Below are 26,253 nucleotides of genomic sequence, written 5' to 3'. Positions count from 1 at the left end.
GTGACCTACCCACAGTCAGTTATAGCCAAGAGTACCACGTGATAAGAAGGCCCAGATGGGATGCTGTTTGTATCATTGAAGGGCATACTCACATCAGGGAGATTACAGCTCTCTAAAGCATTAAATGATGGCTATCTAGACCAAATGCTGCAGACGGTCAATGCATTGCAATCAGAATTAGAGAGCAGGCTGGATCCCCTTTGGCATCATTTGCAGTCCTTTTACTGGCCCCCAAACTGTTGGACCCACTATTCTGCTCCCTGGGCTAACATCAGCATTCTCCTGAGGATGGCAGATGGTTGTAAATCACCAACTACTGCCATCTTTTAAGGCATAAACTTACAAATCACCCAAAGGACAATGGAAAGACACATGGTGGGCAGATGTAGGTCATGGCATGTTACCAACTGTGCCTTGCATATGGGAAAAAAAGGTTTCCCATATAAGCTTCAAGGCGGACTTGTCCTCCTCCTGTTCATAGGGAAGCACCGCCATAATGATACCACTATTAATAGCAATAACAATAATACTGAAAGCCTGCGTGTATATAGCACTCTAAGGTTTACAAAGTGCTCTATAAATATTATCTAATTCAGCCTCACAGCAATCTTGTGAAGTAGGTTCGATTAGCTGCATCTTACAGATAAGAAACTGAGGCTGAGGGAGTTTGACCGATCTGCCCAAGGTCACAAAGCTGCCGAGTCTCTGAGGACGAATTTGAACTCAGCTCTTGCTTATTCCAGCCTCATTCTCTATCCATGGTGCAGGGAACTGGCCCCAGAGATTGTTCTTTGTGATAAAGATCTATCAAAGCCTGGTAACCTGTGGGACTGATGACAGATGCTGATGGTGAATTGTGACAATGCACTTCTGTTGTCTGTTTTCAGTCATGTCTGACTCTCTGTGACCCCATTTGGGGTTTTCTTGGCAAAGATACTAGAGCGGTTTGTCATTTCCTTCTGTAGCCCAGTTTAATGGTGAGGAGACTAAGGCAAGCAGGGTGAAGTGACTTGCCCAGGGTCACACCTAATGTCTGAAGTTTCCTGACTCCAGGCCTGGAGTTCTATCCTCTGTGCCATCTAGCTGCCTGCCATCCACATAGTAGGGCTTTAACAAATATTTGGTGAATTGAGTAAAATACAATTGAATTGAAATGAAGAGCCCATCATTGGGAAGGAACCACTCTTCAGAATGTGTCTGTATTTAGATCATCATGGTCTTCCCCAAATATGTCCTGGGTTTTGGTCTTAACTCACACCATCTACATGTTACAAAGAATGTCTCTCCAAGACAGTGAGCATTAGGTGAATTTAATCTTTCTATGTATGACAACTGTAACTTTCTTGAGAGATTCCTGAGAAATACATTACTTTTTAGTGAGGAAGGATGAAATGATCTCAGTGATTATTAGAAGAGCAAAAATCATTTCTGACTGCCAAGGTTCCATTAGTTCATTGGACAAAGTGTTTCACTAGATGATAAGCACAGTGCCAAGTCTATCTTCTTCGCACCAGTTACTTTCCAATGATATCATATGTCTATGAAACATGGAACTTCATGGTCTCCAAAGAATGAGTTCTATGTTGTTCAAAGGTCAATGAGGAGATATATGATGGTATGGACAGACTCGTGTATCAGCAACCATTTCTTCAAAAGAAGTGGCATAAAAGATATCCAAGAATGCATATCCAGCAAAGAAGGACAAGTAGGGAGACATAAATGATAGACAATCTGTGAACTCCATGGCTACCCACAGAATGTCAAGAGACTTGGAGGAAGGCCCCCTGCTCATTGGGTGAATCCTTGTGCAAGATTTACAATGGGTGTAATGGGTGAGGGTGGCATAGATTAAGAAGGCATGGATGGATGGTATCTCCACTCTGGGAGATGGCACTCACCTCAGCAAGGCCACAGAAACACCTAAATATCCAAGAAACAAGGTGCCTGAAAAGGGTTAATAACTCTGCAATAGCATTTTACTCAAATCGCAGAATCTTACAGTTGGAAGTGACATTGGCCTGCTTAATGGAACCTTAGAGGTCCTCTAATCTTACCCATACCTAGACCCAAATAACCTCTTTAGCATTTCCAGTAAGCTATCAATCCAAAGTCTGCTTGGAGCCCTCTCCCCGATGACGGAGAGTCTATGATTTTTAAGGAATATAATTCCACTGGGGGAGGTGAGAGGGCAGCTCTCATCATTGGGAAGAGTTCACATCTGACTCTTTCCAATTTTCACCCATTGCTTCTTATTTTGTTTTATTCTTGTCTGCAGCTAAGCAAAACAAACATATTTCCCCTTATTTACATGACAACCCTTCAAATATTTGAAGATAGCGTAATTGGAGTGAGGTCCACCCACCTCAAATCTTCTCTTCTCCAGGATAAAGGTTCCTACTTCCTTCAGCCAACTCCCACGTGGCATAATTTTGAGACACTTCACCATACTGGTAGCCCTCCTCTGGGCACGTTGCACTTTGACAGTGTTCTTCATAAAACATGGCGGACAGAACTGAGCATAAGGCTGCTGAAGTAACCTGACCAGAGAATAGGTCTGACTGTCCCCTCCCTTGTTCTCCAAAACCTGAAACACAGGGTCACAGGAGATCATAGGTTCATACCTGGCATCCACCTCAGAGGCCATCTCATCAAACACCCCCATTTTACAGCCGCAGAAACTAAAGATCAGGGAGATTCAGGTTGTAGCATCACAGATTTAGAGTTGGATGGGGCTTCAGAGGCTGTCTAGCCAAACCCCCTCATTTTGGGAGGGTGGAATGACTTGTGCATGGTCACATAGGTGGTTACAAGCAGAGACAGGACCTGAACCTGGGTCCTCTGGTTCCAGAGACAGAACTCTTTCCTTTGTGTTATGCTTCCTCCTCCTGGACACTCACCAAGTTTTCAAAGTCATTGCAATCATGTGGTACCCAGAACTGAGCACAGGACTTCAGGTAGGAGTTGGCTTTGGCAGAGTCCAATTGGACTCTCTCACTCCTGGTTCCAGAAGCTGTGGCAGTCTTTGTAGAACCTCAAGTCTGGTCTCATCTGACCAGTAGGACAGGATTCAGAGGAAGCTACTGAGGCAGCTTCTATTTTGAAAAGAGAGAACCAGGAAGAAGACTTTTTAAGAAGAGAAGGAAAACACATGAATGTCACAATCCATGCAGAATCTGAACATGCTGGGATGAGCAGGACCTTGGCCATGGTGCCAGGGGAGTGTTTCTCACAGTCTAAGGTGGCTGTTGAGAATATGTTTGTTGTTTTTCTGCATTTTACTGCCGTTTAAATGAATAGCTATAAAAGGGTTATGGGAATAGTTCATTGCTACATTGCCTTAAGCACAATATTAGGAAGAGCCAGAGAGGATTGAGGGTGGGACAGGGTGGAGGATGGGTAAGGAGACCAGGAAGATGCCCTACTCTTTGCTATTTTATAGACTCAAAGATGTTTTCTTGCCCTCAAGGAAGATTGGCTCCCTTTGGCCAACTAGCACCATATTGGTTTGGGTTAACTGAATGTTACCATGGCTTCCAAGCCTTCTCCCTAATTCACAGCACTGGTGTCCCTATTCTGAAAGTTGGCCATGAAGCCAAAGCTGTATTCCAAAGTAAAGGAGAGATCCTCTCTCACTCTCTCTCTCTCTCTCTCTCTCTCTCTAGAGTACTGCATCTTCCTGGCCCTCTCACTCTCTCTCTCCCTCTCCCTCTCCCTCTCCCTCTCTGTCTTTGTGTGTGTGAAGCTTTCCCTGCAGTGTCTTTGTGTCAATTTTGAACCTAGAGCCATTTTCAAAGCTCTTTGTGCCAAGGTCAAATGACTTTTTGGAGAATGAGAACGATGTTGATTTTTAAAAAATTTCATCAGACTGTTTTGAGGAAGGAGGGAAAACCCACAATCCTCCCTCCCTAATCCTAATCTCTCCTGCTCATTGTAAACCTGTCTAGAAATGCATGTGTAGGCAACATGATCTTAAAGCTGTGGGCCCTTTCCTAGGGCTCAGAATCAATCATTCCAAAATGAATTAAGAGTACATTCCCAGGCCTTTAAAGGTGTGAAGTTAGTGGTGATGACATGGGACCCCAAGTGGGTGGAATGGGAAAACTGTTCCTGAGATCACAGCATAGTCCCAATTAATCACCTTTCAAAGTGCCCCTAAGGGGAATATGATAACTTGGGACATATTTTTTTGTCCTTTGTCCATTGCGTTTACAACAAAGGAAATTATTTTCACAACAAGGCTGAGTACCAATAAGGTCATCACCTTTCCTGTTGGCAACAATCCCAAGCCTAGGGGGAAAGGGGATGAAGAGTTGACACACAGAAGAATAAGCTTTGATCAAGGCTCCCCCTTCTACATTTTGTATTTTACTAAGGCTATATTCTTTTTTTTTCCTTTTTGGAGGAGGGAGAGTAGGGCTGGTGTCAAGTGACTTGTCCAGGGCGACCGGCTAGTAAGTGTTAAGTGTCTGAGTCTGGATTTGAACTCAGGTACTTCTTACTCCAGGACTGGAGCTCTATTCACTGCACTACCTAGCTGCCCCTAAGGCTACTTTCCATTATCTGGAAAGCACTGGACTGTTCTAGGGACACTTGGGTCCAGGGTACCAGATCTAAAGTGCTGGCAATAAATTCCAAGACTTCGGAAGACAGATAGGTATCATGAAAAGAGCAGTGACTCTGTGGTCAGAGAACCTGGGTCTAAGTCCTGTCTCTTTGACCACCTGTGTGACCTCCATCATTCAACTTTCCTGGGTCTCAGTTTCCCTCATATTTAAAATGAGAGTTTAGGACAAGATGACCTCTACGGTCCTATCCAGCACAAAAAGAAAACCTTTCCTAGGTCTTTGTACTGAGGGAAGATGGGCATTGGCAGAGGTAGTGTTGATTTGTGCCTCCCCTTCCCAGATCCACGCATAATTTACCCCATTGCAGCATGTTCTCATCTACGGAGGCTCAAGTGTCTTCTGCTTCATCTGGCTACAGTCAGAACTAGACTTCAACAAGTATTTGAGTGGTTCATGTATGTAATACACGCTACTAGGTATGAGAGTAGGGTGCAGATGCAAAGAGAGTGCCTGCCCTCAGGAAGCTTTTTTTCTAGTGGGAGCAGAGAAATAATATGTACAAATAACTCCAAAACAAAGGGAAATGTAGACATTTCCATAAATAACTTTAACAAAGGTGCTGAGAGTCCCAAGAAAGGAAAAGACACTTCTATGTGGTGGAAAATGAGAGGATGGTGACAAGTTTGGGCTTTGAGGGATGGAAAGAACCCAGTGGGCAAATCTGGGGAGCAGGGCATAGGGAGCAGTACAGACCCAGTGGTGTGGTGAAAATTATTGGGGATTGAGCAATAGTTCAGTTTTACTAAAGTGAAAGGTATGTGAAGGCAAATATTGGATGGTAGGAAGGGTAGTTTGGGGTCAAATCATAGAGAGCCTTGAATGCCAGGTCAAGAATTTATCCTGCAAACAATTGAACCATCTAAGTTTTTTTGAAAAGAGAATTGACATGATAGAATATTAGTGATCAAATGTAAATTCCTTGATAATTGGGTCTGTTTCTTCTGTCAATGTAGCCCTAACACATTGCATAGTGTCTGACACATTATAGGAGCTTAATCAAGGATGTGTTGGTAAATGTTTAATAGCCAGCTCTCCAGAAAAAAAAATAAGCCTACACAGGATACACTTTTAAGTTTAATTTATACTCGAAACTTTTTCCCCCTGTTTCCTTAAGTCTAGACAATCAACAAAACAATCAGAGAAGCATTGGTTTGTAGTACTTGCTAATTTCTGAGGTCTAAATGCTCACACTGAAAATTTAACAGTGGGCTATTGCTAGCCTTTTGAACTGGCTCCCACCCCCACTTCAAATAAATGCTTGTGTATTGATCTATGATCAGTCATGCTTTTGGAAGACCAAGTTGGCAGTTTGTGTGGATGGTGGTGGAAAAGACTGAGGATGGCAAGGTAGCTTATCACATAAAACTTGTATCCCTTCAAAAGAGACACCAAAATCACAGACTCAGAACTGGACCTCAGTGACTTTCTAGTCTAACCTCCTTATTCTATAAACAAAGAAAATAAATTCCAAGGACATCAGTGACCAGTTCAAGGTCCCAGAGATGGTGTCAGAAGTGGGATTTGAATCCATATCCTGTCGCTCCAGAATCATTGGTTTTTCTAAAGGCCTTTGTTCCTAGTCAATTTCCCCTGATCACCCCAAAACGCTTCTATCTGAGCAGACAGTGAATGCCCTTAGATTTTGTCCTTCCCTTTATTTAGAATAGTTTAAATATTGTTCAATCCAGTTTATAGATGTTTGCATCTGGGAAGATTTAAAATTCTCCATAACTCCCCAAGCATCATTTAGATGCAGACAGCTCCAATGTTGCACAATCCTGCTTGTAAATGAGTGTCAGGCTGACCCTGCCTCTTCATTGGGAAATCCATCCCTTTCTTGCTCCTCAGTGATTAGAAGGGGTTCAGATCGGAAGATAGCATTTGTATGCCCTGTGGGAATCAAATTTATTTTGCTGGTTTACCCAGTCTTTCATCTGTGGTACACTTTTCTTCTTTTTTTTCATTCCCACACCCCCAAATTATAGTCAAAATATCTGTCTATATGTTCATGTACATATGGGTTTTTTTTGCATAATGCATTCCATGTCCATGCATGCAGAATGGAAATTACCATCCTTCATCACATCTTCCTCAGCATGCAATCAAGACTTATTTATTCTCCTTCTTCTCATTGAGTGAACACCCTTCATGTCTTGAAACTATCATAAAAAGAGAGATTGTGGGAAGAGAAGATGGGAAGAAGCCAATGGAAATTTTACAATCCTTCTGAACCAGGCAGTTTAGAGATGAGTGAAAGATGGATTTTCTTGCCTTCTTTATCAAAGGTCTAAGGGTTCTTAATGGATATTGGTTGGGTTGGGGTTTGCATCTTTGGGAATCACATTTGAGGTTATGTATGGGGTGCACTTGGGAAGCTAGGTAGGGTTTGAAGAGATGTCAAACACACAATCTTCTCTTTTCTTAGCAAAAGAATATGGATCAGGGCCAGTCATGGTTCAGGGCCTGAAGCTGACTGGATGTTCAGTTTCTCCTACATGGTGGTCACAAGTATATTGCCATCCATTTCAAACTATTTAGAGAGGATTTGGCCAAAGCAGAAATCATGAGTTAGGAATTCAAGGATCTCAGGGTTAGAATGTTCATCTCATCCATTTCTTACCCATAACTAGAAAAGCTTTTACACTAGCCCCAACAGATGGTTATCCAGCCTCAGACACTTGCAGTGACATAGAGCTCACTACCTCTCATGACCACTAATGCCATTTTCCAAAAACTCTTATCATTAGAAATTTTCTTGGTATATTAAGCCAAAATTGGCCTCCCCTGTAATGTCCAATCATCTGTCCTCATTCCTCTTCTAGCTACACTTGATAAAATATGATATCACAGGGTTTAAAGCAGAGCTGGAATGACACTTTGGTAATTTGGTCCAAAATGTTACAGATAAGGAAACTGAGTCAAATGATTCACTGATGGTCACATAGATAGCAAGAGTCAGAAGAGGGAGACAAACTCAGGGCTTCTGACCCAGGTTATTGTAGAAAGAATTTTGTTTATGTATGGGTCAGACTCTCTGGTCCCTGAGGTCCTGTCCATATCTGAACTTTGATTTTGTGACTCCATATTCAATCCTTTTCTACTGCCCCACCCTTGAATTCCCAAATTTTCTCTTCTCTCACCCAAACACCCCCAAGTCCAGCTTAGGAGAGTGCTTGGCACACAATACACACTTAATAAAGGAGCATTATATGTCATTGATTGGTGTGTTGAACAGAATGTTAGCACCTTTTAGTGGTGTGCTTTAGAGATCTCCACCAAACATTATATTTGAGGCACAAATCAATTTGCTTGTACTAACATTTCCACCATATTTATTGATCCTGTAAAAAAAAAAATCTAGTAAATAGTTTTTGGTAAAAAAAAAAAGTCCCATAAAAATTAAAAAAAATAATCTGGTAAGATTAGCAAAGGGGTCTGATGGGAAGTGTAGCTTTCACAGCTGGAAAGGAAGATTGAAGGACAGAATGGAGGCAGGTGAAGTCCAGGAAATGTGGAGGATTGTAGAGCGGAGGGGCGCTGGTGTGTGGGTGCATATTACACATGGAAGAGGACATGGATAATCATGGAAAGCTGGGTCCTTGCCTGGCCTGCTGACCCCACTGAAGGGTGGCCTACTTGGGCAGAGCTCTGCACGTTCCTTCAAGCTTGCTGCTCCTGGGATGTGGTGAAATTCTTCTCTCTACACCTCCTCCCCTAGAACTTTGGCAGAGTGTAATTCTTTATCTGTAGCAGTTTCCTGCTCTCTTTAAACTTGGTTTGTTTGCTGTCTGTGCTTTTATGATTCATTTTCTCTCCAGTTAAAGATAAGCCCATTTTTTATAACATTCTGAGCAAGTGTTTGTTACAAATGAATGGACCATGAAATGGGGAAGGAGGAAAGGGAATTCAAGTCCGATGGCCCTAGATGTATAATTAGAGCATGTTCCCTCCCTCCCTCCCTCCTTTCCCCCACTTCCTCTCTCACTCCTCCTTCCCTACGTTCTCTCTCCCCTCCACCTCCACCCCACATTCCCTCTCTCTACAAAGAGATGCTTCACTAGGATGTTGTGAAATGCTGGCGTATACTTTGTTAAAAGCAATATAAAATAACCCCCTTAATGCAATTGCGCAAGCATTTGTAAAGCAGCTTTTATGTCCTGGGCACTGTGCTTGGAGCCGGCCAGAGAGGCAAAAAAAACAAAAACAAAAAATGAGATAAATCCTACCTTCAAGGAACTTATATTATTCTCTGTAGTAATGGATTAAAAAAAAAAACAACACACCCCATGAATGTACCTTCCTGGCATTCTGAAGCAAGCTTTGGTTGGGGTAGGGGTGAGAGAGGTTAGCATCATATCATAATATCTCAGGATTTCAGATCAGGAAGGGGAGGCCTGGATTTGAGTCCCAGCTCTGCCTCTTTACTAATGGCATGGATCTGGACAAGCCCCTTATCTTTTCTGAGCTCCAGTTTCATCATCTGTACAATGAAGCAACTAGATAATCTTGAAGGTCCTTCCCTGTTTTAACAATCTGCGAGGCCATCAGAATCCTGAGGATGCATGGAACAGTTTACTTTTAGACTTGGAAGGGACCTTTGAGAAAATCTATTCTTCATAAGTACTTTTATAAGGAAAATGAGGGCATATGACTAGCCCAAGTCTGTCCACGACAGACCCAGGATTCAAACACAAGTGTCCTGATTCCCACTTATCTTCCTTCCTTTTCTCTATGCTTTTCTATACACAATGTGGAGCCAGAAAGACCAACCACCTTGTTTTACAGATGAGCAAAAGCAGGCATAGAGACTTGACTGGGGTCATATAGCCAGTAAGTGCCTGAGGCAGAATTCAGACCTCAGACCCCAGTGGAAAGAGCCCAGGACCTTGTCTCCAAGAGCCTTGGGAATAGCAAGGCTTCCAACCCAGTGTCCTTGGGCCATCTTCCTGGGAAGCAGCCTCTGTGAGATGCAGGACCTGTCCCACAAGGGCTGCAGTCACAGCCACTGAAGATACTGGAAAGAAAGCCCTTGGCCCTGTGAGATGGCTCAACATCAGACATGAATATTATTTTATCAGTGGCCATGGCATCGAAGAGGATTGGCCACCTCCTTTGTCTCTGTCCCTTCCGTTATTTTACTTGCAGCTGAAACCTGATGTTTTCTTCCCAAAATGGGATGTGAGCTCCCCAGGGGCAGGGATTGCCTGACTTTATATCCCCAGTACCTACTATAGAACCTACTATGGTGCTTTGCATGCAGTAAGTACTTAATAAAGACTTCCTTCCTTCATCCAGTCCAGCCTCTTCTTTGAACAGACAGAGTGGGCTAAATCACTTTCCCGAGGGTTTGTGGGTAGCAAGGAGCAGAGGTGAGGTTCAGACTCAGGCCCACAGATTCTGAATCCAGTGAATTTTTTCACTGAATAAAAATGGTTCATTGAACTGGTGGTGAAGTACTGCCATTCTTGCCCATGGAGACAGATTGTGAGCTGAAAATGGTAAATTCGAACTCAAAGAGTAGTTTCAAGTTATGACATGTTGTTTTAGGAAGAAAAGTTTCTTTGTTATGTAGGAAATGATAGGGCTTTGCCTTCAGACCTGCTGTTTGTTCTTCTGAGAAATATCTTTTTAATGGTCTCTTGTCTCTGTAGGAAAAGGGTATATTATATGTGCAAGGGAAAGAGGGAGGATGGACGGGCAGCCTGGACCTCTTGGGTCCTGAGGTTATCTCTGTGCTGCTGGTACAAATCAGAGAATTAGAGGACAGAGCTGGGACTGACCGCAGTAGCTCATTTAACCTTTCCTCTGCCCTTGGTCAGAGCTACCAACTACATGACTAGAAAGAGAAGCTGCTACCTCTGATGTCCTGGCCAGGGGTTATCTTCATATCTTCAGTAGGTGCTTAATCATTGCTTGTCAGTTGATTGATTGATATATCTCACATTCTCAAGGCTACAATTTTAGTGATGATGATGATGATGGTGACGATGACTTAATTCATCCTCAGTCATTTGTTTAAGAGCCTTTTAAGTGTCAGGCGAGATGCTGGTATACATATACAAGCCTTGCCAGAGAAGCTTACATTTGTCCAGTCAATTCAGTAGTGTCTCACTCTTTGTAACTCCATTTGAGGTTTTCTTGGCAGAGATACTGGGGTGGTTTGCCATTTGCTTCTCCAGCTCATTTTACAGTTGAGGAAACTGAGGCAATGAGGGTGAAGTGACTTGCCCAGGGTCACCCAGCTAGGTGGTGTCTGAGGCTAGATTTGAACTCATGTAGATGAGGAGTCCTCCTGACTCCAAGCCTGGCAACTCTATCCCTGCTCCTTGGTGCTAGATGGAATCTCAGGCAGGAAGAATTGTAAGCAGCCCAGTTTACCTGGAAGAGTGTGTGAGGGTGACTAGCCCAAAGGTAAGCTGGAGTAAGGCTATGAATGTGGACGTGCCTTGAATCCATGCCATGGAAGGACTGGTTGAAGAATTTGGGGGTACTTGGTTCCCAAAGAAGAAGACACAGAAGAAACACACTGCCTGTCCGTATAATTGTAAAATTATAGTGGAACACAGGAGGCTCCGAGGGAAGAACTGGAAGCTGCAGGAGGTGATGACAAAGAAGCCAGATCAAGTTGGGTGTCGGGAGAAAGTCCTGACCCTTTCGTTGTCCCAGAGAGGACTGAGCTGCTCCCCCCCCCCCCCCCCCCCCCCCCCCCCCGTTGGTGAGCCCAGATCCTCCGAGGTCCTTGAGCTGAGCCTGGACAATCCCCTGTCGCTGTTATTCTAATTGGGGTCGATGTTCTCTTCCCAGTATTATTGGATTAGACATTTGAGAGTTTGCTGCCAACTCTGACATTCGGGGATTCTGTGAACGTGTAACTCAAATGTTTCTTTGTCTTTAGTCATTTTTCTTCATTAGATCTTGTCGGCATAAAAACAACAAAAATGGTTCTAGAGTTTCTCTTCTTCATGGCTTTACTCTCACCCAGAGTAACTTCACCTGTGACTCTTCTCATCAGGTTAGGATTTCAAACAATCCTGTACAGTCCTAGAGAGGGCCTTGGGGTTGTGTGAGCACATGAGTGTGTAAGCGCGTGCACACACATGCACACCCTGGTCAGCCCGCAATCTAAGCCAGGTGCCAGTTTCCTTCTGGACTCCTGACAGCCCAGGCAGTCAGTCTTTAGAAATCAGAAACCTTGGGAAAGGTGCAACGTGATGGACGCCGGCAGCCCAAAGACCACGTATGTTCTCACCATCACTTAACACACAGTGCAGGAAATCCCTGCTCTGCTGCAGAGCAGGGCTGAGCTCTCCCTTGTCCTCCAGGGGTGGAATGCTGGCTTTCTCTGTGCTAAGCTTTAAAGTGCTCTGGCAGACTTTTCCCCCCACTTGCAAATTGGTAATGACGCACTGTTCCTTCCATCTTCCCCCCTAACAATGCCTTATCAAACTGCTCCCCTCTACACACACACACACACACACACACACACACACACACACACAGACACACAGACACACACACACACATGTTTTCCCAATCCCCGTTGGTTTAATAGATCCCTTTGACATGGGCAGGCACAGACTATAGTGGGTGTAGTGCTGTTTGTACAGTTAGCAGACATGGGTTCAATCTTGACCCTGATACTTGCTAGTCACGTGACCTCTGGCCAAGCACTTAATCCCTCTGGGCATCGTCCTCTTTCTCTTTAAGGGGAAAGGTCCATAATATCCATAATTCTCTCCTGGTGGGGTTTGGCACCCATTGTGTCTGCTCACCACCCTTCTCTAGCTTTGCAGATCGTCTCTGAGATTTGCTGAGCCTGCAGAATTCATGCCCCTGTGGCCAGTCTGGCGGCCTCTCTGTGGCCTCAGGACCTGCCTAACCAAGTTCAGCCATAGGGATCATGAGAGACCACGTCCCCAAAGCATTTTCAATTTGGCAGAAGCTTGTGCTCCATCACCATGGCCCTGTGGAGCCCAGGATCACCTGCCCACCACAGAGAGGTGTCATAGAAGGACCAGCCAAGGATTTGTTTAAAATAAATGTAAAGGTTCTTTGTGTATGAAGGGGACCATGTAATACAAGGGAAAGTGCACACAGTCTGGAGTCAGATCTCAGCTCTATCACTTAGCCCCAAGGCCTTTCATGTCTCTTGGCTGCAGTTTCCTCATTCGTAAAGTGAAGGAATTGAACCAATTGACCTCAGAGGTTCCTTCCAGACCTAGATCTCTCAGTAAGTGTCCTAGATCTTTGCAGTTGCAAAGCTAAAAGAGGCGGCTGCATCTTCATAGATCCTAGCGCCCACTCCTCGTCTTATGTCTCCATCATCCACTTTCCCCTGGACTCTTGGGCCTCATTGTATAGCTTCGCCATCCTATGACCCAGAGAGGTGTCAGTTTCATGAAATGCCTGCCACCTGTGCTCTCTGTGGACTGGACAGAGACCATGGAAAGGCCAGAGGACTTGTCATTCAAAGCTGACCACAGGTTCGATGGATTGGTGAATTCATGAAATCATGGAGCTGGGAGCTTGCCACAAAAATCTCACTTTCCAATGTGGTATTTATCATTCCTAGTCAGAGATGTGTGTATGAGATGTCTCTAATATAAATCTCATGTCAGTGTGAGCAAAGCAATTAATAATCTTCCAGGTATTTTCATATTTCCTACTGTCAATGAAACCAGTTGTATTTTATTCTGTCCCAATGGGTAGTGCTAATAAGATATATTGGCTCAAGTTCTGTCAGGGTCAATAACTCTCTATCTGGGTGACACAGTGAGATTCCTAATCTTGGACTTGGAGACCACAAACACAGAATGAAATACTGACTTCCCTCCCTCTTCCCCTCCTTCTCTGGGCAGACTATCCCAATGCACAATGCAGTTGGAGGAGCGATGCCAGGACCTCATCAGCTGGGCACCACGAGGATGCCCAACCATGACACCAGCGTTGTGATTCAGCAGGCCATGCCCTCCCCCCAGTCCAGCTCTGTGATCACGCAGGCACCTTCCACAAACCGTCAGATCGGGTAAGGAGAGGTTGGAGGTTAACTCCAATGGGTCATCGTGTTGATTTTATGCAGGGCCTTGATTGGGGGAAATCCTTAGAGTTTTCTTTGTCCAACTCCCAGGGCAGGCCCCGACTGAAGTTTTGATTTATTCTGCAAGAGAGTTAAAGCTGTGTTGATCACAGAGAGATATTGCCAAGCAGAGAACTGATAATAAAGCAATACTTTTTGTCCATGTCATATGTATGCCTGGGTTTTATAAGAAATTAGTCTGGTGCACTATTTCTCTGAGATTACAGAGAAATTTACAGAGGTGAGAGAGTCAGCATTCTAGACTACTGAGTGTTGGTGGTACAATAACGAACCCATACAACCCTCCTACCCACATCCAGCTGCCCCTTAGGGAGGCCCCTCGGATCCCTTTGTTTCCTGGTATCCCACCATGGTTAAGGTTTCCTAATCTCAACCAGCTTCTCTAGGAAGATAGAACATAGCTCTCCTGAGAACCTGAGCCTTTGGGAAAGGGACAGAGAGAAAGAAAAGATCTCACCAGCCTGGGAATCCTGAAACACTTTTTACAAAATAGTAGCAGGTTAATGGAGAACTTGGAGCCTCGAGAGACTCAATGAACTTTGAAGTCTGCTGACCTGTAAGATTTTAAGGAAATGGGGCTGTTGTGAAAAGGCTGGGCTAAGAAAATCTCACATGGATCCATTGTCCCAACTGATCATATTCCAGAGGGATGATCAAGTGAAATGACTGAATTTTCCTGATTGGGATAGAGGAAATCTAAATGCCAGTCCCAGTGTTCCCACTGACTTGCCATGATTGTGTTGTGTGGGTTGTGGCATCTAACCCCTTGGAACAGCGGTTCTTGAAGGAAGGCATGTGGGCTGCTGGGCATGACTTTGGATCCCAAGCCATGTTGTTCTCTCTGCCCTTATCCTGACTCTTGGCCCCTCCTAAGGCCCCTGCATCTATCCTGCCTCTAGACCCAGCCAACCTTTGTCCTGGGTGCTGACCATCCTCCAAGGCTGACCTGTGGTCCTTGCCATATGCCTTTGAACCAGCCAATTCAGCTTCTCCTTGACTCATTGACAATGGGGATAATAATGTCATCTTTCTTATCCCACTTGCATAGGAGCATAAAGTAGATTAAGGATTTGGGAGTTGTAGGTTAAGAGATTTAAATGCCCTTGACTGTTTTGTTTTAGATTTTGCTTTGTACATATGATAAGACCAGGAGCACAAATGTTTCCCTCCTTGCTCAGCTCCTCAGGGTCAGTCTCCTCAAACCCACCTGGATTTTGGGGGAGAGGGAGTTCAGACTTCACACAGTTTCTACTTAGCATTGGTCCCTCTTGAGTTCTTAGGAAGAAACAAACACACACACACACACAATCCCAAACCTGGCAATTTTCTTGTATTATTACATATGGAGAATGGATGAATGCTATTTCCCAGAACCCTCTGGGTAAGATGATGAAAGACAGATTGGTATTATGGGGCTGTACCAGATCAGGCAGGTTTGCTGAATAGGGAGCATGGGGCTGCCGCCTCCCCATTTGCCAGTGACCCCGTCTCTTCCTCATCCCTAGATGTTTCCAGGGTGACCCCTCCTCATGGGGGGACAATCCCCATATTTCTCTTTAATCATAGAAGCCCATCCTGGGACGGTAAGCCCTTGTCCTTGGCATCTGTCAGTCCATACGAATATGTTGTGACTCGTGAGGGAAGGCTTGCCATAACAAACCAAAGCACCATAGTTAATGACTACCTACCCATTGGCCATGGGTACCCTGGAGTTTCCATTCAGGATTCAGAAAATGAGACTGTCCAGCTGAATGCTTGGCTTTGTTTGGAGAGGCCACAAGGCCGAATGAGCAAATGCTTCTCCCGTTAAAGATGTCTTTTCTCCCATAAAAGCTTTGGGAGCCAAGGCAAGAACCTGTAATCCTCCCAGGGTGGGGTGGGCTCATTAAAGACAGGCAAACGCCTCCATCTCAAGTGACTGTTTCCCTGTAGTGGCTGGGCCTGTGGAGAAACAAGTTAGAGTTATGTCGGGTAATTATAATTATTTTATTTTTCCTTCCAGGGGGTGAAAGAAAAGAAAAGTAAATTGTTCTGGAGTTTACAAGCAGTTTTATTGACATTCTTTTGCCCCACCCCCACCCCCCCAGGTCTCCTGTTACACACCCCCAACAGCCCCTGAGAGGCCCCCAGCTACTGTTGCTGCATGGCTTGGGCTGAGCACAGGCTCACTATCTCAAAGGCCAGTGGGATGGGGACGAGGTTCCGAATGGGGCCCTCGGAGGCCAAGCCTGGAGGTCTGTTGTCACTGTGGGTCTCTGGGAGGCATTGCTTGATCCCAGGATTCCATGACCTTCTGACCAGGCCCATCCTACAGTGCATTCCTGGTCCTGGGCTGTTGTCTTTCTTCCCTGGTGTGTCCTAGGAGATAATTGCTGTTTGGGGGATTCTTTTTCCCTGCCAAGGCTGGATAGATGGAGTTCCTTCTTCCTTCAGGCCTTACCCTTCAGAGCCTACGGTTCAGATTCCAAGGGAGACACCCTGTTGTACCCTTTATCTGTGCTTGACCTGTCCCCAAACCTGGCTGGAGTGGTCACTGCGACTCAGTGAGGAGTAGCTTGTTTCACCAGTGATTCAATATTGAGATCTAGGTGGTTTGGAAAAAAAAAATAAAACCATGAAAAACCACGGGGACGACTTTCCCTTCTTTATTTCCCCAGCAAAAAGGAAATGAGCACTTATTTTAAAACATGAGTTCCCTCTGGAGACTGTGTCTTTAAATGAGCATTTGAAACTGCAGATAGCGTTTTGATTTTATTTTTTTTGTAAGACTGCACAGAACCCATATTGTAGTAATATTCTGATTTTTATCACAACCTCAAATATTCAAGCGTCAAAATCTGGCCAAGCCACCTGCAAATGTTTGCAATGGCCACCAGCCAACAAAAACAGCAAACAGCAATGAAAGTCTCCATTCAGGCCCAGGACTCAGAGCTGTGATCCAGCCACGGAGCCTGGCATCCACCTGTGCCCACGCACAGCTCCCTGCTGCAGCCGAGGGGCGTGGGCCCAGCTGGGATTCAGGGCCAGAGCTCGTCTCCCTTTGTTCTGCATCTCCTGGGTGCCCACCCTGGTTTTCCTGCCAACCCTCTGATTTTGGTGTTTCCCTGGCTTCGCCATGTCTTCCCTTCTCTACGAGGGTTTGGGGAGGTTTGAAAGGCTTGGAACACGTGACAGGATGCCGGTCCATAGGGGAGGCTTCCTGGGACAGTACGGAGACATTGCTTGCAGGCCTCAGATGAGGAAGGCTACCGAGCGGGCCCTGGGCCAGATCAGCCCCAAATGGAGGGTGAAAGGCAGAAAGCCATAGTAGGAATAGTCAGAGAAGCCTGGGGGGCCTGGCTCACGCCCATCCCTGCTCCAGCCCTCCGTCCTCGTCCCTGGGCCCAGTACAGAGCAAGCAGTGATCTTCTCACCGACACAAACTTGCAGGCTAGTATAAATATCCTGGCTGTAGTTATGTGGTTAGGCAGTCTAGAATAAGACTGCGAAATAGCTCTGGAGTGTGGGAGGCATCCTCCGACTAGTAAGTGCTTGTGCTCACCCGGGCGCCAGGAAGGGCGCCTTTGGCTGATTGATGGCACAGGGTTGGGAGGGCGGTGCCACAGATGGAAAAAAGAAGGGAACCCATGAGCCCTGGGGAAGAAAAGTGGGGTGGAAGGAGGGTGTTTGTTCAAAACACTTGAGAAAAGAATGAATGAATGAATAAAAGAAAAGAAAAGCAGAAAAGAGAATGCTAAATAATAAAATAAAACAAAACAAAAACCTATGAGACCAGGTCAGCTCTAAACCAGGATGGAGTCTGAGGACTTGGGCTCGAATTTTGGCTTTGCCACCTACTACCGGTGTGATCTAGGGTAACTGAACCCCTGGTACATTGTTCAGGTGAGGTCAGAGGAGGCATGGAAGGATTGTGGAGAAGCAGTTTATCATTCTTTCTGTCTTTCCTGGTAGCTAGTGCTCAGGCAAGTTAGTGGTTATAGTAATGATAACAATAAAAATTATAATATTTGACAATATTATATTCATTCTATTATGCATATCATATAATAGCACATGTGATTATATATAATATATTGTATAATTATGTTAATTATGTTAGACCTATATTCAAAGTATACCCTTTTATTATATAATATATGAACCGATGTGAATATACTTATATATAATAATTTGATGGTATTATTATAAGATAATTATTATTTTAGGTAAAATTTATTTAGCACCTATTATATGTTATAATATATATGTTTTACTGTGCTAAGCAAGCTGTTTGTAAATATCTCATCTGATCTTCATATCAGTCCTGGGAGATAGATGTTATTTGTATCCCCATTTTACAGATGAGGAAACTGAGGCAAATAGGGACAAGTGTCTTATCCAGGGTCACACAGCTTATAAGTGTCTGAGGTCACATTTGAACTCAAGTCTTCCGGACTGCAGGCCCAGCTCTAATTGTACCACCTAGCTACCTCCAAAGACATAGATTGGAGGCTTATGTTTTTCTAGTGGCCACTGGGCAGCTGATTGACAGTTGGGCTGCCTCTAAGGTGAATTGTTTTCATACGGTCCCCTGGCTCCCACCAATGGTGGTGAGTTGGGTTGGTGGCCATGTTAGACTAGGTGGCCCTCCTCACTTAGATGACCATTAGCTACCAGCAGCCACCCTCTCACATGGCCGTTGGACTCCCCTTTGTTCTTTTAGCCTGTGGTTGGTTATGTAGGTGGTATCAGTGTCCAGAGAGGTGGCCTTGCCACTTTAGCCTAGCAGCTGTAGGCTTTACAGGCTGAGTAGGTGACCTGGACTTCTCAGCAATGGCCTTGACCTCCTCTGGAAGATGAAGGAGCAAATGTAGCGGAGAGATGCTTCTTTGAGAGAGCAGTGAAGAAAATCCAGGACCTGAGAAGAGGCTTGAGTACGTGAGACTCTGCCAGGGAGATGAAGAACATGGTGGAGACTCCCTGGGGATTCTTTGTTTCTGATTGATCTCTCATGGCAGGACTTGCTGGGGATTCCATTTGGAATCCCCACAGTTGTACCTGTGCCCAAAGGAGGAGCTGGGGTCCAGGACTTAACTTCCCATTGTCCACATCTCCAAGGGAGTTGGGAAAATGAATCAATCACTGCAGCCAATGTTAGGGGAAATTATTCTTGACAGTGAGACTTTTAGAAGTCTAATACCATGAACGCTCGCACCGAAGCCAAGCATTTGGGTAATATGGCATGCAGGGAGCCTTTCCCACAGTGGATGGGTCTTTTAAAGGCAGTGGATTACCAAGGTAATTTCATGGAAACTGAAGTAGCTGAGTAGTATGGTGTAGAAAATGCTTGACTTGGGGTCAATTAGACCAATTAGAATCCTGCCTCAGACATTAACTACATAACCCTGGGAAAGTCACTATCCTCTGTGAGCCTCAGTTTCCTTATCTGTAAAATCCAGATAATAAGAGTATTTACCTCTCAGGGTTATCCTGAAGGATAAATAAGATAATATATAGAAACCTCAAAAATGTTACATAAATGTTAGTTAGCATCATCATAATTTTTATTGTTATTATTACTTTGAGCCTAGAAATTGGTTCTATAGGATATATGCATGAAGCCTGCCTGGAGATCTTCTAAATTTTCTACCTATGATGTAGACATTATTAGGCAATCATTTATAGTAACAATAATAACTTCAAATCAACAAACAAGTATTATACACCTATTACATGCTGGTACCAAACAGTGAGAAATCAAAGACAAAACCAAAAACTTTTCCCTCCCTCAAGGAGTTAATGCTGTACTCTGCACATATTACATGAAGTGACATTGAGAAATGTAAAGTATTCTCTCATTTGCCCCACCCCCAGTCACCGTATGAGACAGGTTATATAATCTTTGAGTCAATTCTTCCCCAGACCTCACGTTGGAAAGGACCTTCCAAGTTATCTAGTCTAACTGTCTTATTTTATCAACGAGGAAACTAATCCAGAAACGTTAAAGTGACATGCGTAGCCTGTTTGGAAGTACCAGAGTCAGGATTTGAACTCAGGTCTTAAAAATTGGCTTGCTCTCCAAAGAAGGAAAATGTGAGGGATTGTGTTCTCAATAACAGCCCAAACGCGATGGAGGTTTAAAATGAAGGAGGCACCAAGAGCCCCACTTCCCCACCTGCCGACCAGGACAGATCAGTTGTTCCCATGGCTAGGATCAGGCCTCCCATCCCTGGCCCAGATCTCCCAGCCAAGACCACTTGGAAGCCATCCCAAGTAATTGAGAGCAGGAGCCATAGTTTCCTGCTTTGCGTTTGACAGAATATCCTGGCCGAGAGCATGGCTTTATTGTTAGAACATTGCTGGATATTTCACAGCCCTGGGAACATTTATGAGATCTCGTCAGGGGATGTTTGAGAGGAGGGTCCGGGGATTGGGCCATATGGCTCCCGTTAAATCCCCATGCAAGGCGCTGAGAAATTACCTTGGAGAAGAGGCCTAACAGGCACTTTGCTTGCAGATTTTTATGTGTGGAACAAAACCTTTAAGTACCAAGGCCCGTTGAAATATAATGCCTCTTAACATCCCAAAGTTGTAACAGAGCAGAGCTTTTAGGCCAGATGACTGGGGTGTGGTCAAGGGCGTGGCCTTGGCTGGGCACCATGAAATGACAGAAGTGATTGTGGTCCCAGTGCTCAGATCTTGAGAGCAGGCTGATGGGAAATGGCCAAAATGCCTTCAGCAACGACCTTGGTAGGAGGGTGGTAGAGTTGAATATGTTCAGAGGAGATTCCTGTCCAGGAGTGGGTCACATTCAATGACCGCCAAGGTCCTTTCTGTCTCTGAGATTCTGTAATAGCCATTTCTAGACTTTAGAGTAAAAACGGGGTGTCCCAAAAATCTTAGCGAGGCAGGGAGCAGTCCCTATCTTGAACCTGCCCCAAATTGGTCTTCTCAGTCCTCAAGGAGGTTGCTGGCCCAGGCCTGAGTGAAAGAAGATAGAAGGAATGCCAGATTCGGGCTTGACTGGGTTCAAAACCCATCTTGGCCACATGGGAATGCTGTGCGTAAGCAAGATGCGTTTGAGGCCTTTTAGGTGTCAGGAATGAAGCTTCTCATGGGGAAGGTCCATCTCAAGGGCTTGGCATAGGGAACTTAGACCTCCAGACTTTGAATCTGAGTTCTAATCCAATTTATGACACTTATTAGCTGTGATCTTGGGCAGTCACTTCTCCAAATTGCAACTCCCTCATTTATAAAATGGAGATAATCATATCCATAACACCCATTTCACAGACTTGTAAGCATCGGACAAGTTTGTGCATGGGGAGTCAGAAATGTTAGCTGATTTAAACTTGGAAGTCTTATGGCTTTAGAGCTGGAAGGGCCTCTCTTTGATGGTGGGGGAAGGAGAGGGGAGCAAGAACAAGACCAGAGGCTTAACTTGAACACAGCTCTTCCTGACTCAAAGGCTGGCCTTCTCCTCTCTATGATATATTGTATCTGACCCATTTTCTTCATTCTACTATTGAGGAAACTGAGGATATGTGAAATGACTCGCCCAAAGTACCACAGCTACTACGTGTCAGAGACAGGATTCAAACTGATGTATTTCCTGGTCCCAACACTAGGATTCAAGCCCCCTGCATCACACTTGTCTTTTGAGAGCAAGCTGCTTCAGATATGTCCTTCTGAATGGACAGCTTTATTCCCGACACTTAGCTTGTCGCTCAAACACGTCTTTGGGAAGTCTTATCGTGTGTGTGTGTGTGTGTGTGTGTGTGTGTGTGTGTCTATGTGTGGAAATGAGCCTCATTTTCTTTTCTAGCACTGACAGGCTATGGACATCTCCATTTTACAGCTATCTATGGCCACTGGCCCAGGATTACCCCATGTAGACATGGAAAATTCCAGACCCCAGTCACTATCTCTGGCATAATGAAAGGGATGTAGATTAAATAGGAAGGGAGATAGCCATGGGTCAAGGGCCTGATGGGGAAGGGTCTGAATAGGAATTGTCTCTCTTCCATCCGTGCTTTCTCTCTGCTTCAGGGGGACAATTATCTGGGTGACCTTTGATTTCCCAAGGAAGAACTGTGAGTGTCTCTTCAGCCTGGAGATTGTGGAGTAGGGAGAGTTGCACCAGACTTGTGGCTGGAAAGGACCTCAGAGGGGATCTGGCCCAATGGGGACTGAGGCCCTGAGACCAAAGGGACTTGCTAGTAACACACATTGAGTTAATGGCAGTACTAAGGTTTGAACAAAGGTTCTGAGATAAGAATTATAAAGCACTTCACAAACCTTGAAGGGTTCTATTAATTATTGTTATTGTTATATAATTGCTTTGTCTACATGCCATGGTTGGCTTGAGACGATATACTCAGAAAAAACACCATGATTCATGGACCATAAAATAACAAACCAGGAAGGATGGAGGCTTGGATGGATGAACGATGAACTTGGTACCGTGTGGTTTTGTAAGTTGGGAGTGGAAAGGGTTTTGTGTTTAGAATCAGAAAGCCCGAGTTAGAATCCTGACTCTGGTACTCAATGTGTGTGTGGCATTGGATGGACTGGATGAGTTTCTCATCTCTGACCCTCAGTCTCTTCATCTCTAAAATGAGAAGAATGACCTGAATGACCTCTAGGGTCCCTTGTTGCTCTGTCTCTACGAATCTTTGGCAAGTGAAACCCCCTTGTTCTATTCCTAATTCCCCCTTTGCTCAGCCAGAGAGAACCAGCCCGGGCTCTAGAGGGGTGCTTGGATTCTCTGTCAGACTCCCAGAGAGAAGGCAGAATGGTGCAGCAGCCAAGACATGAGCCACAGAACTGGGAAGGGGGTGGGGCACCACAGACTTCTTCAGACATTTGGAAAGTGTCTTGTTTGGGGCTCTTTAACTGACTCTCGACCCGCTGCACAGAATGAGCTGCTCCTGTGGCTCTCCCATTGTCCAAAACAAAATTTAGCTGAGTCTAGCTGTGTGAGCTTGGGCGGGTCACCTGAACTCTCTCTGCCTCAATTTCCTTCTCTGTAAAGTGAAGATAATAATAGCACCTCCTTCCCAGGGCTGGTGTGAGAATTAAATGAGATAATATATGTAAAGCAATTGGCCAGTCTTAATGCTCTAGATAAATGTTAACCATTTTTAATATGTCTTGGGCCTTTTCTTAATGAAAAAAGTTTTATTTAGGCTTTTGGAGTGTGTGTGTGTGGGGGATCATTTCTGGGAATATTCCCTTTCCCAAATTGAATTCTCTCTGACTTAAAATCAAGAAAAATAGTAAAACAGAAATATCAGATAGAGTGGTCTAGTCGGACCATGTACATGCCATTCTTCCCTGGTAGCTCCCCACCTCCCTGATGAAAGTGGGGAGATAGGTGTTGTTTTCTGCTCTCTAGGGCCATTACTGGTTTCTTTCAGTGTTCTTTTCTCTTGTGTTATTGCTGATATTGTGAGTACTGTCCACGTAGTTCTGTCGATGGCACTGGGCATCGTGAGCGGCCCCGGCCCGGGTCCCTATGTTACTAATTCTGCTTCCTCCCTTTACTTCCTCTCTACCTCCTCTCTTTCATCCTCAACCTCAAGGGTGCCTTTCCCCTTCTCCAGTCCAGCTCTCCTTCATGCGTCAGCTTCCCCCATTAGAATGGAAGCTCCTTGAGGGTAGGGACTGTCTTGTCTGCCCTTAGCACAGTGCCTGGCACATAGTAAGTGCTTAATAAATTATTTCTCTCTCCCTCTCCTTGTTCTCCTCATTCTCTTTCTCTTTCTCCTCGTCTTCCTCTTCCTCCTCCTCCTCCTCCTTCTTCTTTTCTTCTTCTCCCGTTTCTTCTTCTCTCCTCTCTCTCCCTCACTCCTCCCTTTCTCCTTCTCTCTCCCTCTCTACATCTGTCAGCATATCTATTCTCTCTGTCATATCTATTTGTCTATCATTCCTCCATCTGTCTGTCTGTGTAGATAGAGGCCAGCATTAGCCTCAGTGTCCAAAGACCTAGAATTTGTCCCACCTTCCTGTATGACCTTGGATAAGTCTCCTGACCTCCCATGGCTTCAGTCACCCCACTTACAGGATGAAAGGGTCACTCTAAGTCTCTTCCAGAGCAGTGACCTTGTGACCCTGATCCCATCCCTCCAGATCCAAGCTGTTTTCATGGCCCTGCCAGCATCCATCATTCACTAATTCTACTTGGTCAGAGAGTATTCATTTGAACAAGCAGCCCTCTATAACAAAGAAGCAGGGTGCCCTTCACCCTTATGGGAGCAGCCCCCACTGCATGTGCTTTCCCTGGTCTGGTTATCAGTTATCTGTCTCTGTCCTTTGGTCTATTGCTTTCTCTGTGCTCAGGGGACCATGACATGACGGGGCTGTCCTCAGCATGGGGTAGGTAGAGGAAAATGGGAAATTTGGAGTTCTACAAAGTGCTGAGACTGCCCCGATCCCAGCTTTGCCACTTCCCATCCGGTGACCTGGAGATCGACCACACCCATACCCACCTAGATGCCTTCTCTTGTCTGACCCTCAGTCTCCTCATCTGAAACATGGGAGTAATAATACCCAAATAATCTTACTAGGTCAGCCGAGTCTTGGATACGCCAACACCCAGCATGGTGCCAGATGCACAGTAGGTGCTGGAGAAACACTGGGTGATTGATTTACTGATTGTTTAAGGTGGTTCTCAGCCACCCACTGGAAGTGCTGAGGAAGGTCGGTATTTTGCCCAGTTTCGGTGCATGAACATGTTTGTTTGTGTGAGACCTTAGGCAAAAAGCTCATGAAACACGGGCTGCCCTGCCCGAAGCCACAAGCAGCTGCCCAGCCCTGCATCTGGATCCAAGGTGCTTAGCACAGCACCTGGCGCGTAGTAGGCATGTAATCATTGTCAGCTAAGAAATGCTAAGTGGCTGACTGGGAGCTGGGCTCCTCGGGGCTCCTCCCTAGGCCTGTCCCCTCAAAGTTTGTGCCCCTCTGTCGATGTTGTGCACCCTCATGCTTGTAGACTTTCAGAGAGAATGAAAGGAAACATCTAAATCATGATCAAGTGTGGTTGCACTGGAAGCACTTTTTAAATTAAATTTTCTGATACTTTTTTTTTTCTTTTGGCATTGCAGTCATTTCTGGGTATTTACAGGGCACTGGGCTGAGCTCTTCACAAATACTATCTCATTTGATCCTTACAGTAACTGTAAGGGAGGTAAGTGCTATTATATCCTCATTTTGCAGATGGAGAAACCGAGGCCCAGTGATTTGCCCTGGGGTCCCCTTCCCTACCCAACATCATCTCTTTGGCCATTTAAACCCTCCTTTGTACTAAAGAAAAACAGCTGAGATGGTGACCACATCTGGTCATGTATGCACCATTCTGCCCAAACAGTCCCCTGTCTGTCTAGTAAGAAGAGGGAAGTAGGCATAAAGGAGAGCTTGCTATTTTTGGAGTCAGGAGTACCTGGGTTAAATCAAATCATTTAACCAATTTGTGGGAGGCACTTTTCAGATCCCAAAGTCTGAGTGGATGCTGGTTGTCCTCCGGAAACATCCTGATCCGTTGGGAACCCTCTCTCCCTCTTATTCAGTCACAGGTTATGAGTCAATTTGCCTTTTTTTTCAGCCACATTCCTTTCATTTGCTTGAGTTTCACCTTGGGTCCCTGGTGTGGTACTCAGACATTGTAGGGGCATAATAAATGCTTGTTAATCTGGACTGAATGCACCGAAATTCAAACATCAAGAGAATAATCTGAGGGAACTTCATTCAAGGGCTAGACTCTGGTTAGGAAGAGTAGTGGCGAAGATGTTCAGGATGGAGGGCCTTCCTAGCTGGGTGAATAGTGGGCTCCGAGAGCCTCCATTTTTCCATCTGTAAAATGGGTCCATAATTATTGCTTTTTTAACCTGAAAGTGTGCCAGTGATCTGTGTGCCGGCTCAGTATGAGGGAGTTTGATATCCTACCTCCCAGGTTATTGTAAGGATCAAACAAGATCATATTTGCAAAGAGGGGCACAGTGCCTGGTAATAGAAGGCTCTTCCCTTCCCCTACTCTTTAATAGAGTAATTAGGAGGAAAGAAAGAACTTTTGAAACCTTTTATTTATGTATTCATTTGTGAATTTATCCATCATTCCTTCATTTGTTTATAGTGAGCAGGACCTGTGATTTCATAGGTGACTCCTTCACCAGGGCAGAGACAGCATCTCATAGTGGTTAGGGAGCTGGTATTGTACTCAAGGAGATCAGTTAAAGCCCCCAACTCCAGTAACATCCTGGCTAAGTGACTTGGGTCAAGTCTTTCCACCCCTAGGGATCCCAGGACATCTCCTGCTGACCTCCAGACACTGGGAGATGTGAAGGGCTGTGGTGAGACAGCTGGTGGCCATGATGGGCTGTTGGGAAGGAAATGATGATGGTGATGGTGATGAAGGTGATGATGGTGATGATGATGATGATGGTGATTGTGATGATGATGGTGGTGATGAAGATGATGATGGTGATGATGGTGATGAAGATGATGATGATGATGGTGATTGTGATGCTGCTGCTGATGAAGGTGATGAAGATGATG

At 45.0% G+C, this 26,253-nt stretch overlaps 1 protein-coding gene across 8 annotated transcripts in view; it reads left to right on the top strand.

Moving 5' to 3' along the window:
- Positions 1 to 26,253, top strand: part of CREB5 (cAMP responsive element binding protein 5) — a 508,305-nt gene that overhangs the window by 176,311 nt on the left and 305,741 nt on the right. For all 8 annotated transcript variants that reach the window (XM_069088643.1, XM_069088638.1, XM_069088640.1 and 5 more), the window contains one exon: positions 13,484 to 13,650. In XM_069088643.1, the coding sequence (XP_068944744.1) occupies positions 13,484 to 13,650 (167 nt within the window). The remainder of the gene's footprint in view (positions 1 to 13,483; positions 13,651 to 26,253) is intronic.

The sequence above is a fragment of the Petaurus breviceps genome, unplaced genomic scaffold (genome assembly GCF_028583685.1).
Source record: "Petaurus breviceps papuanus isolate PSGF00001 unplaced genomic scaffold, PetGlider_PUasm1.0 185, whole genome shotgun sequence".
NCBI lineage: Eukaryota > Metazoa > Chordata > Mammalia > Diprotodontia > Petauridae > Petaurus > Petaurus breviceps.
The sequence above is the reverse complement of the archived record's forward strand: the minus strand, read 5'-3'. Positions and strand labels throughout refer to the sequence as shown.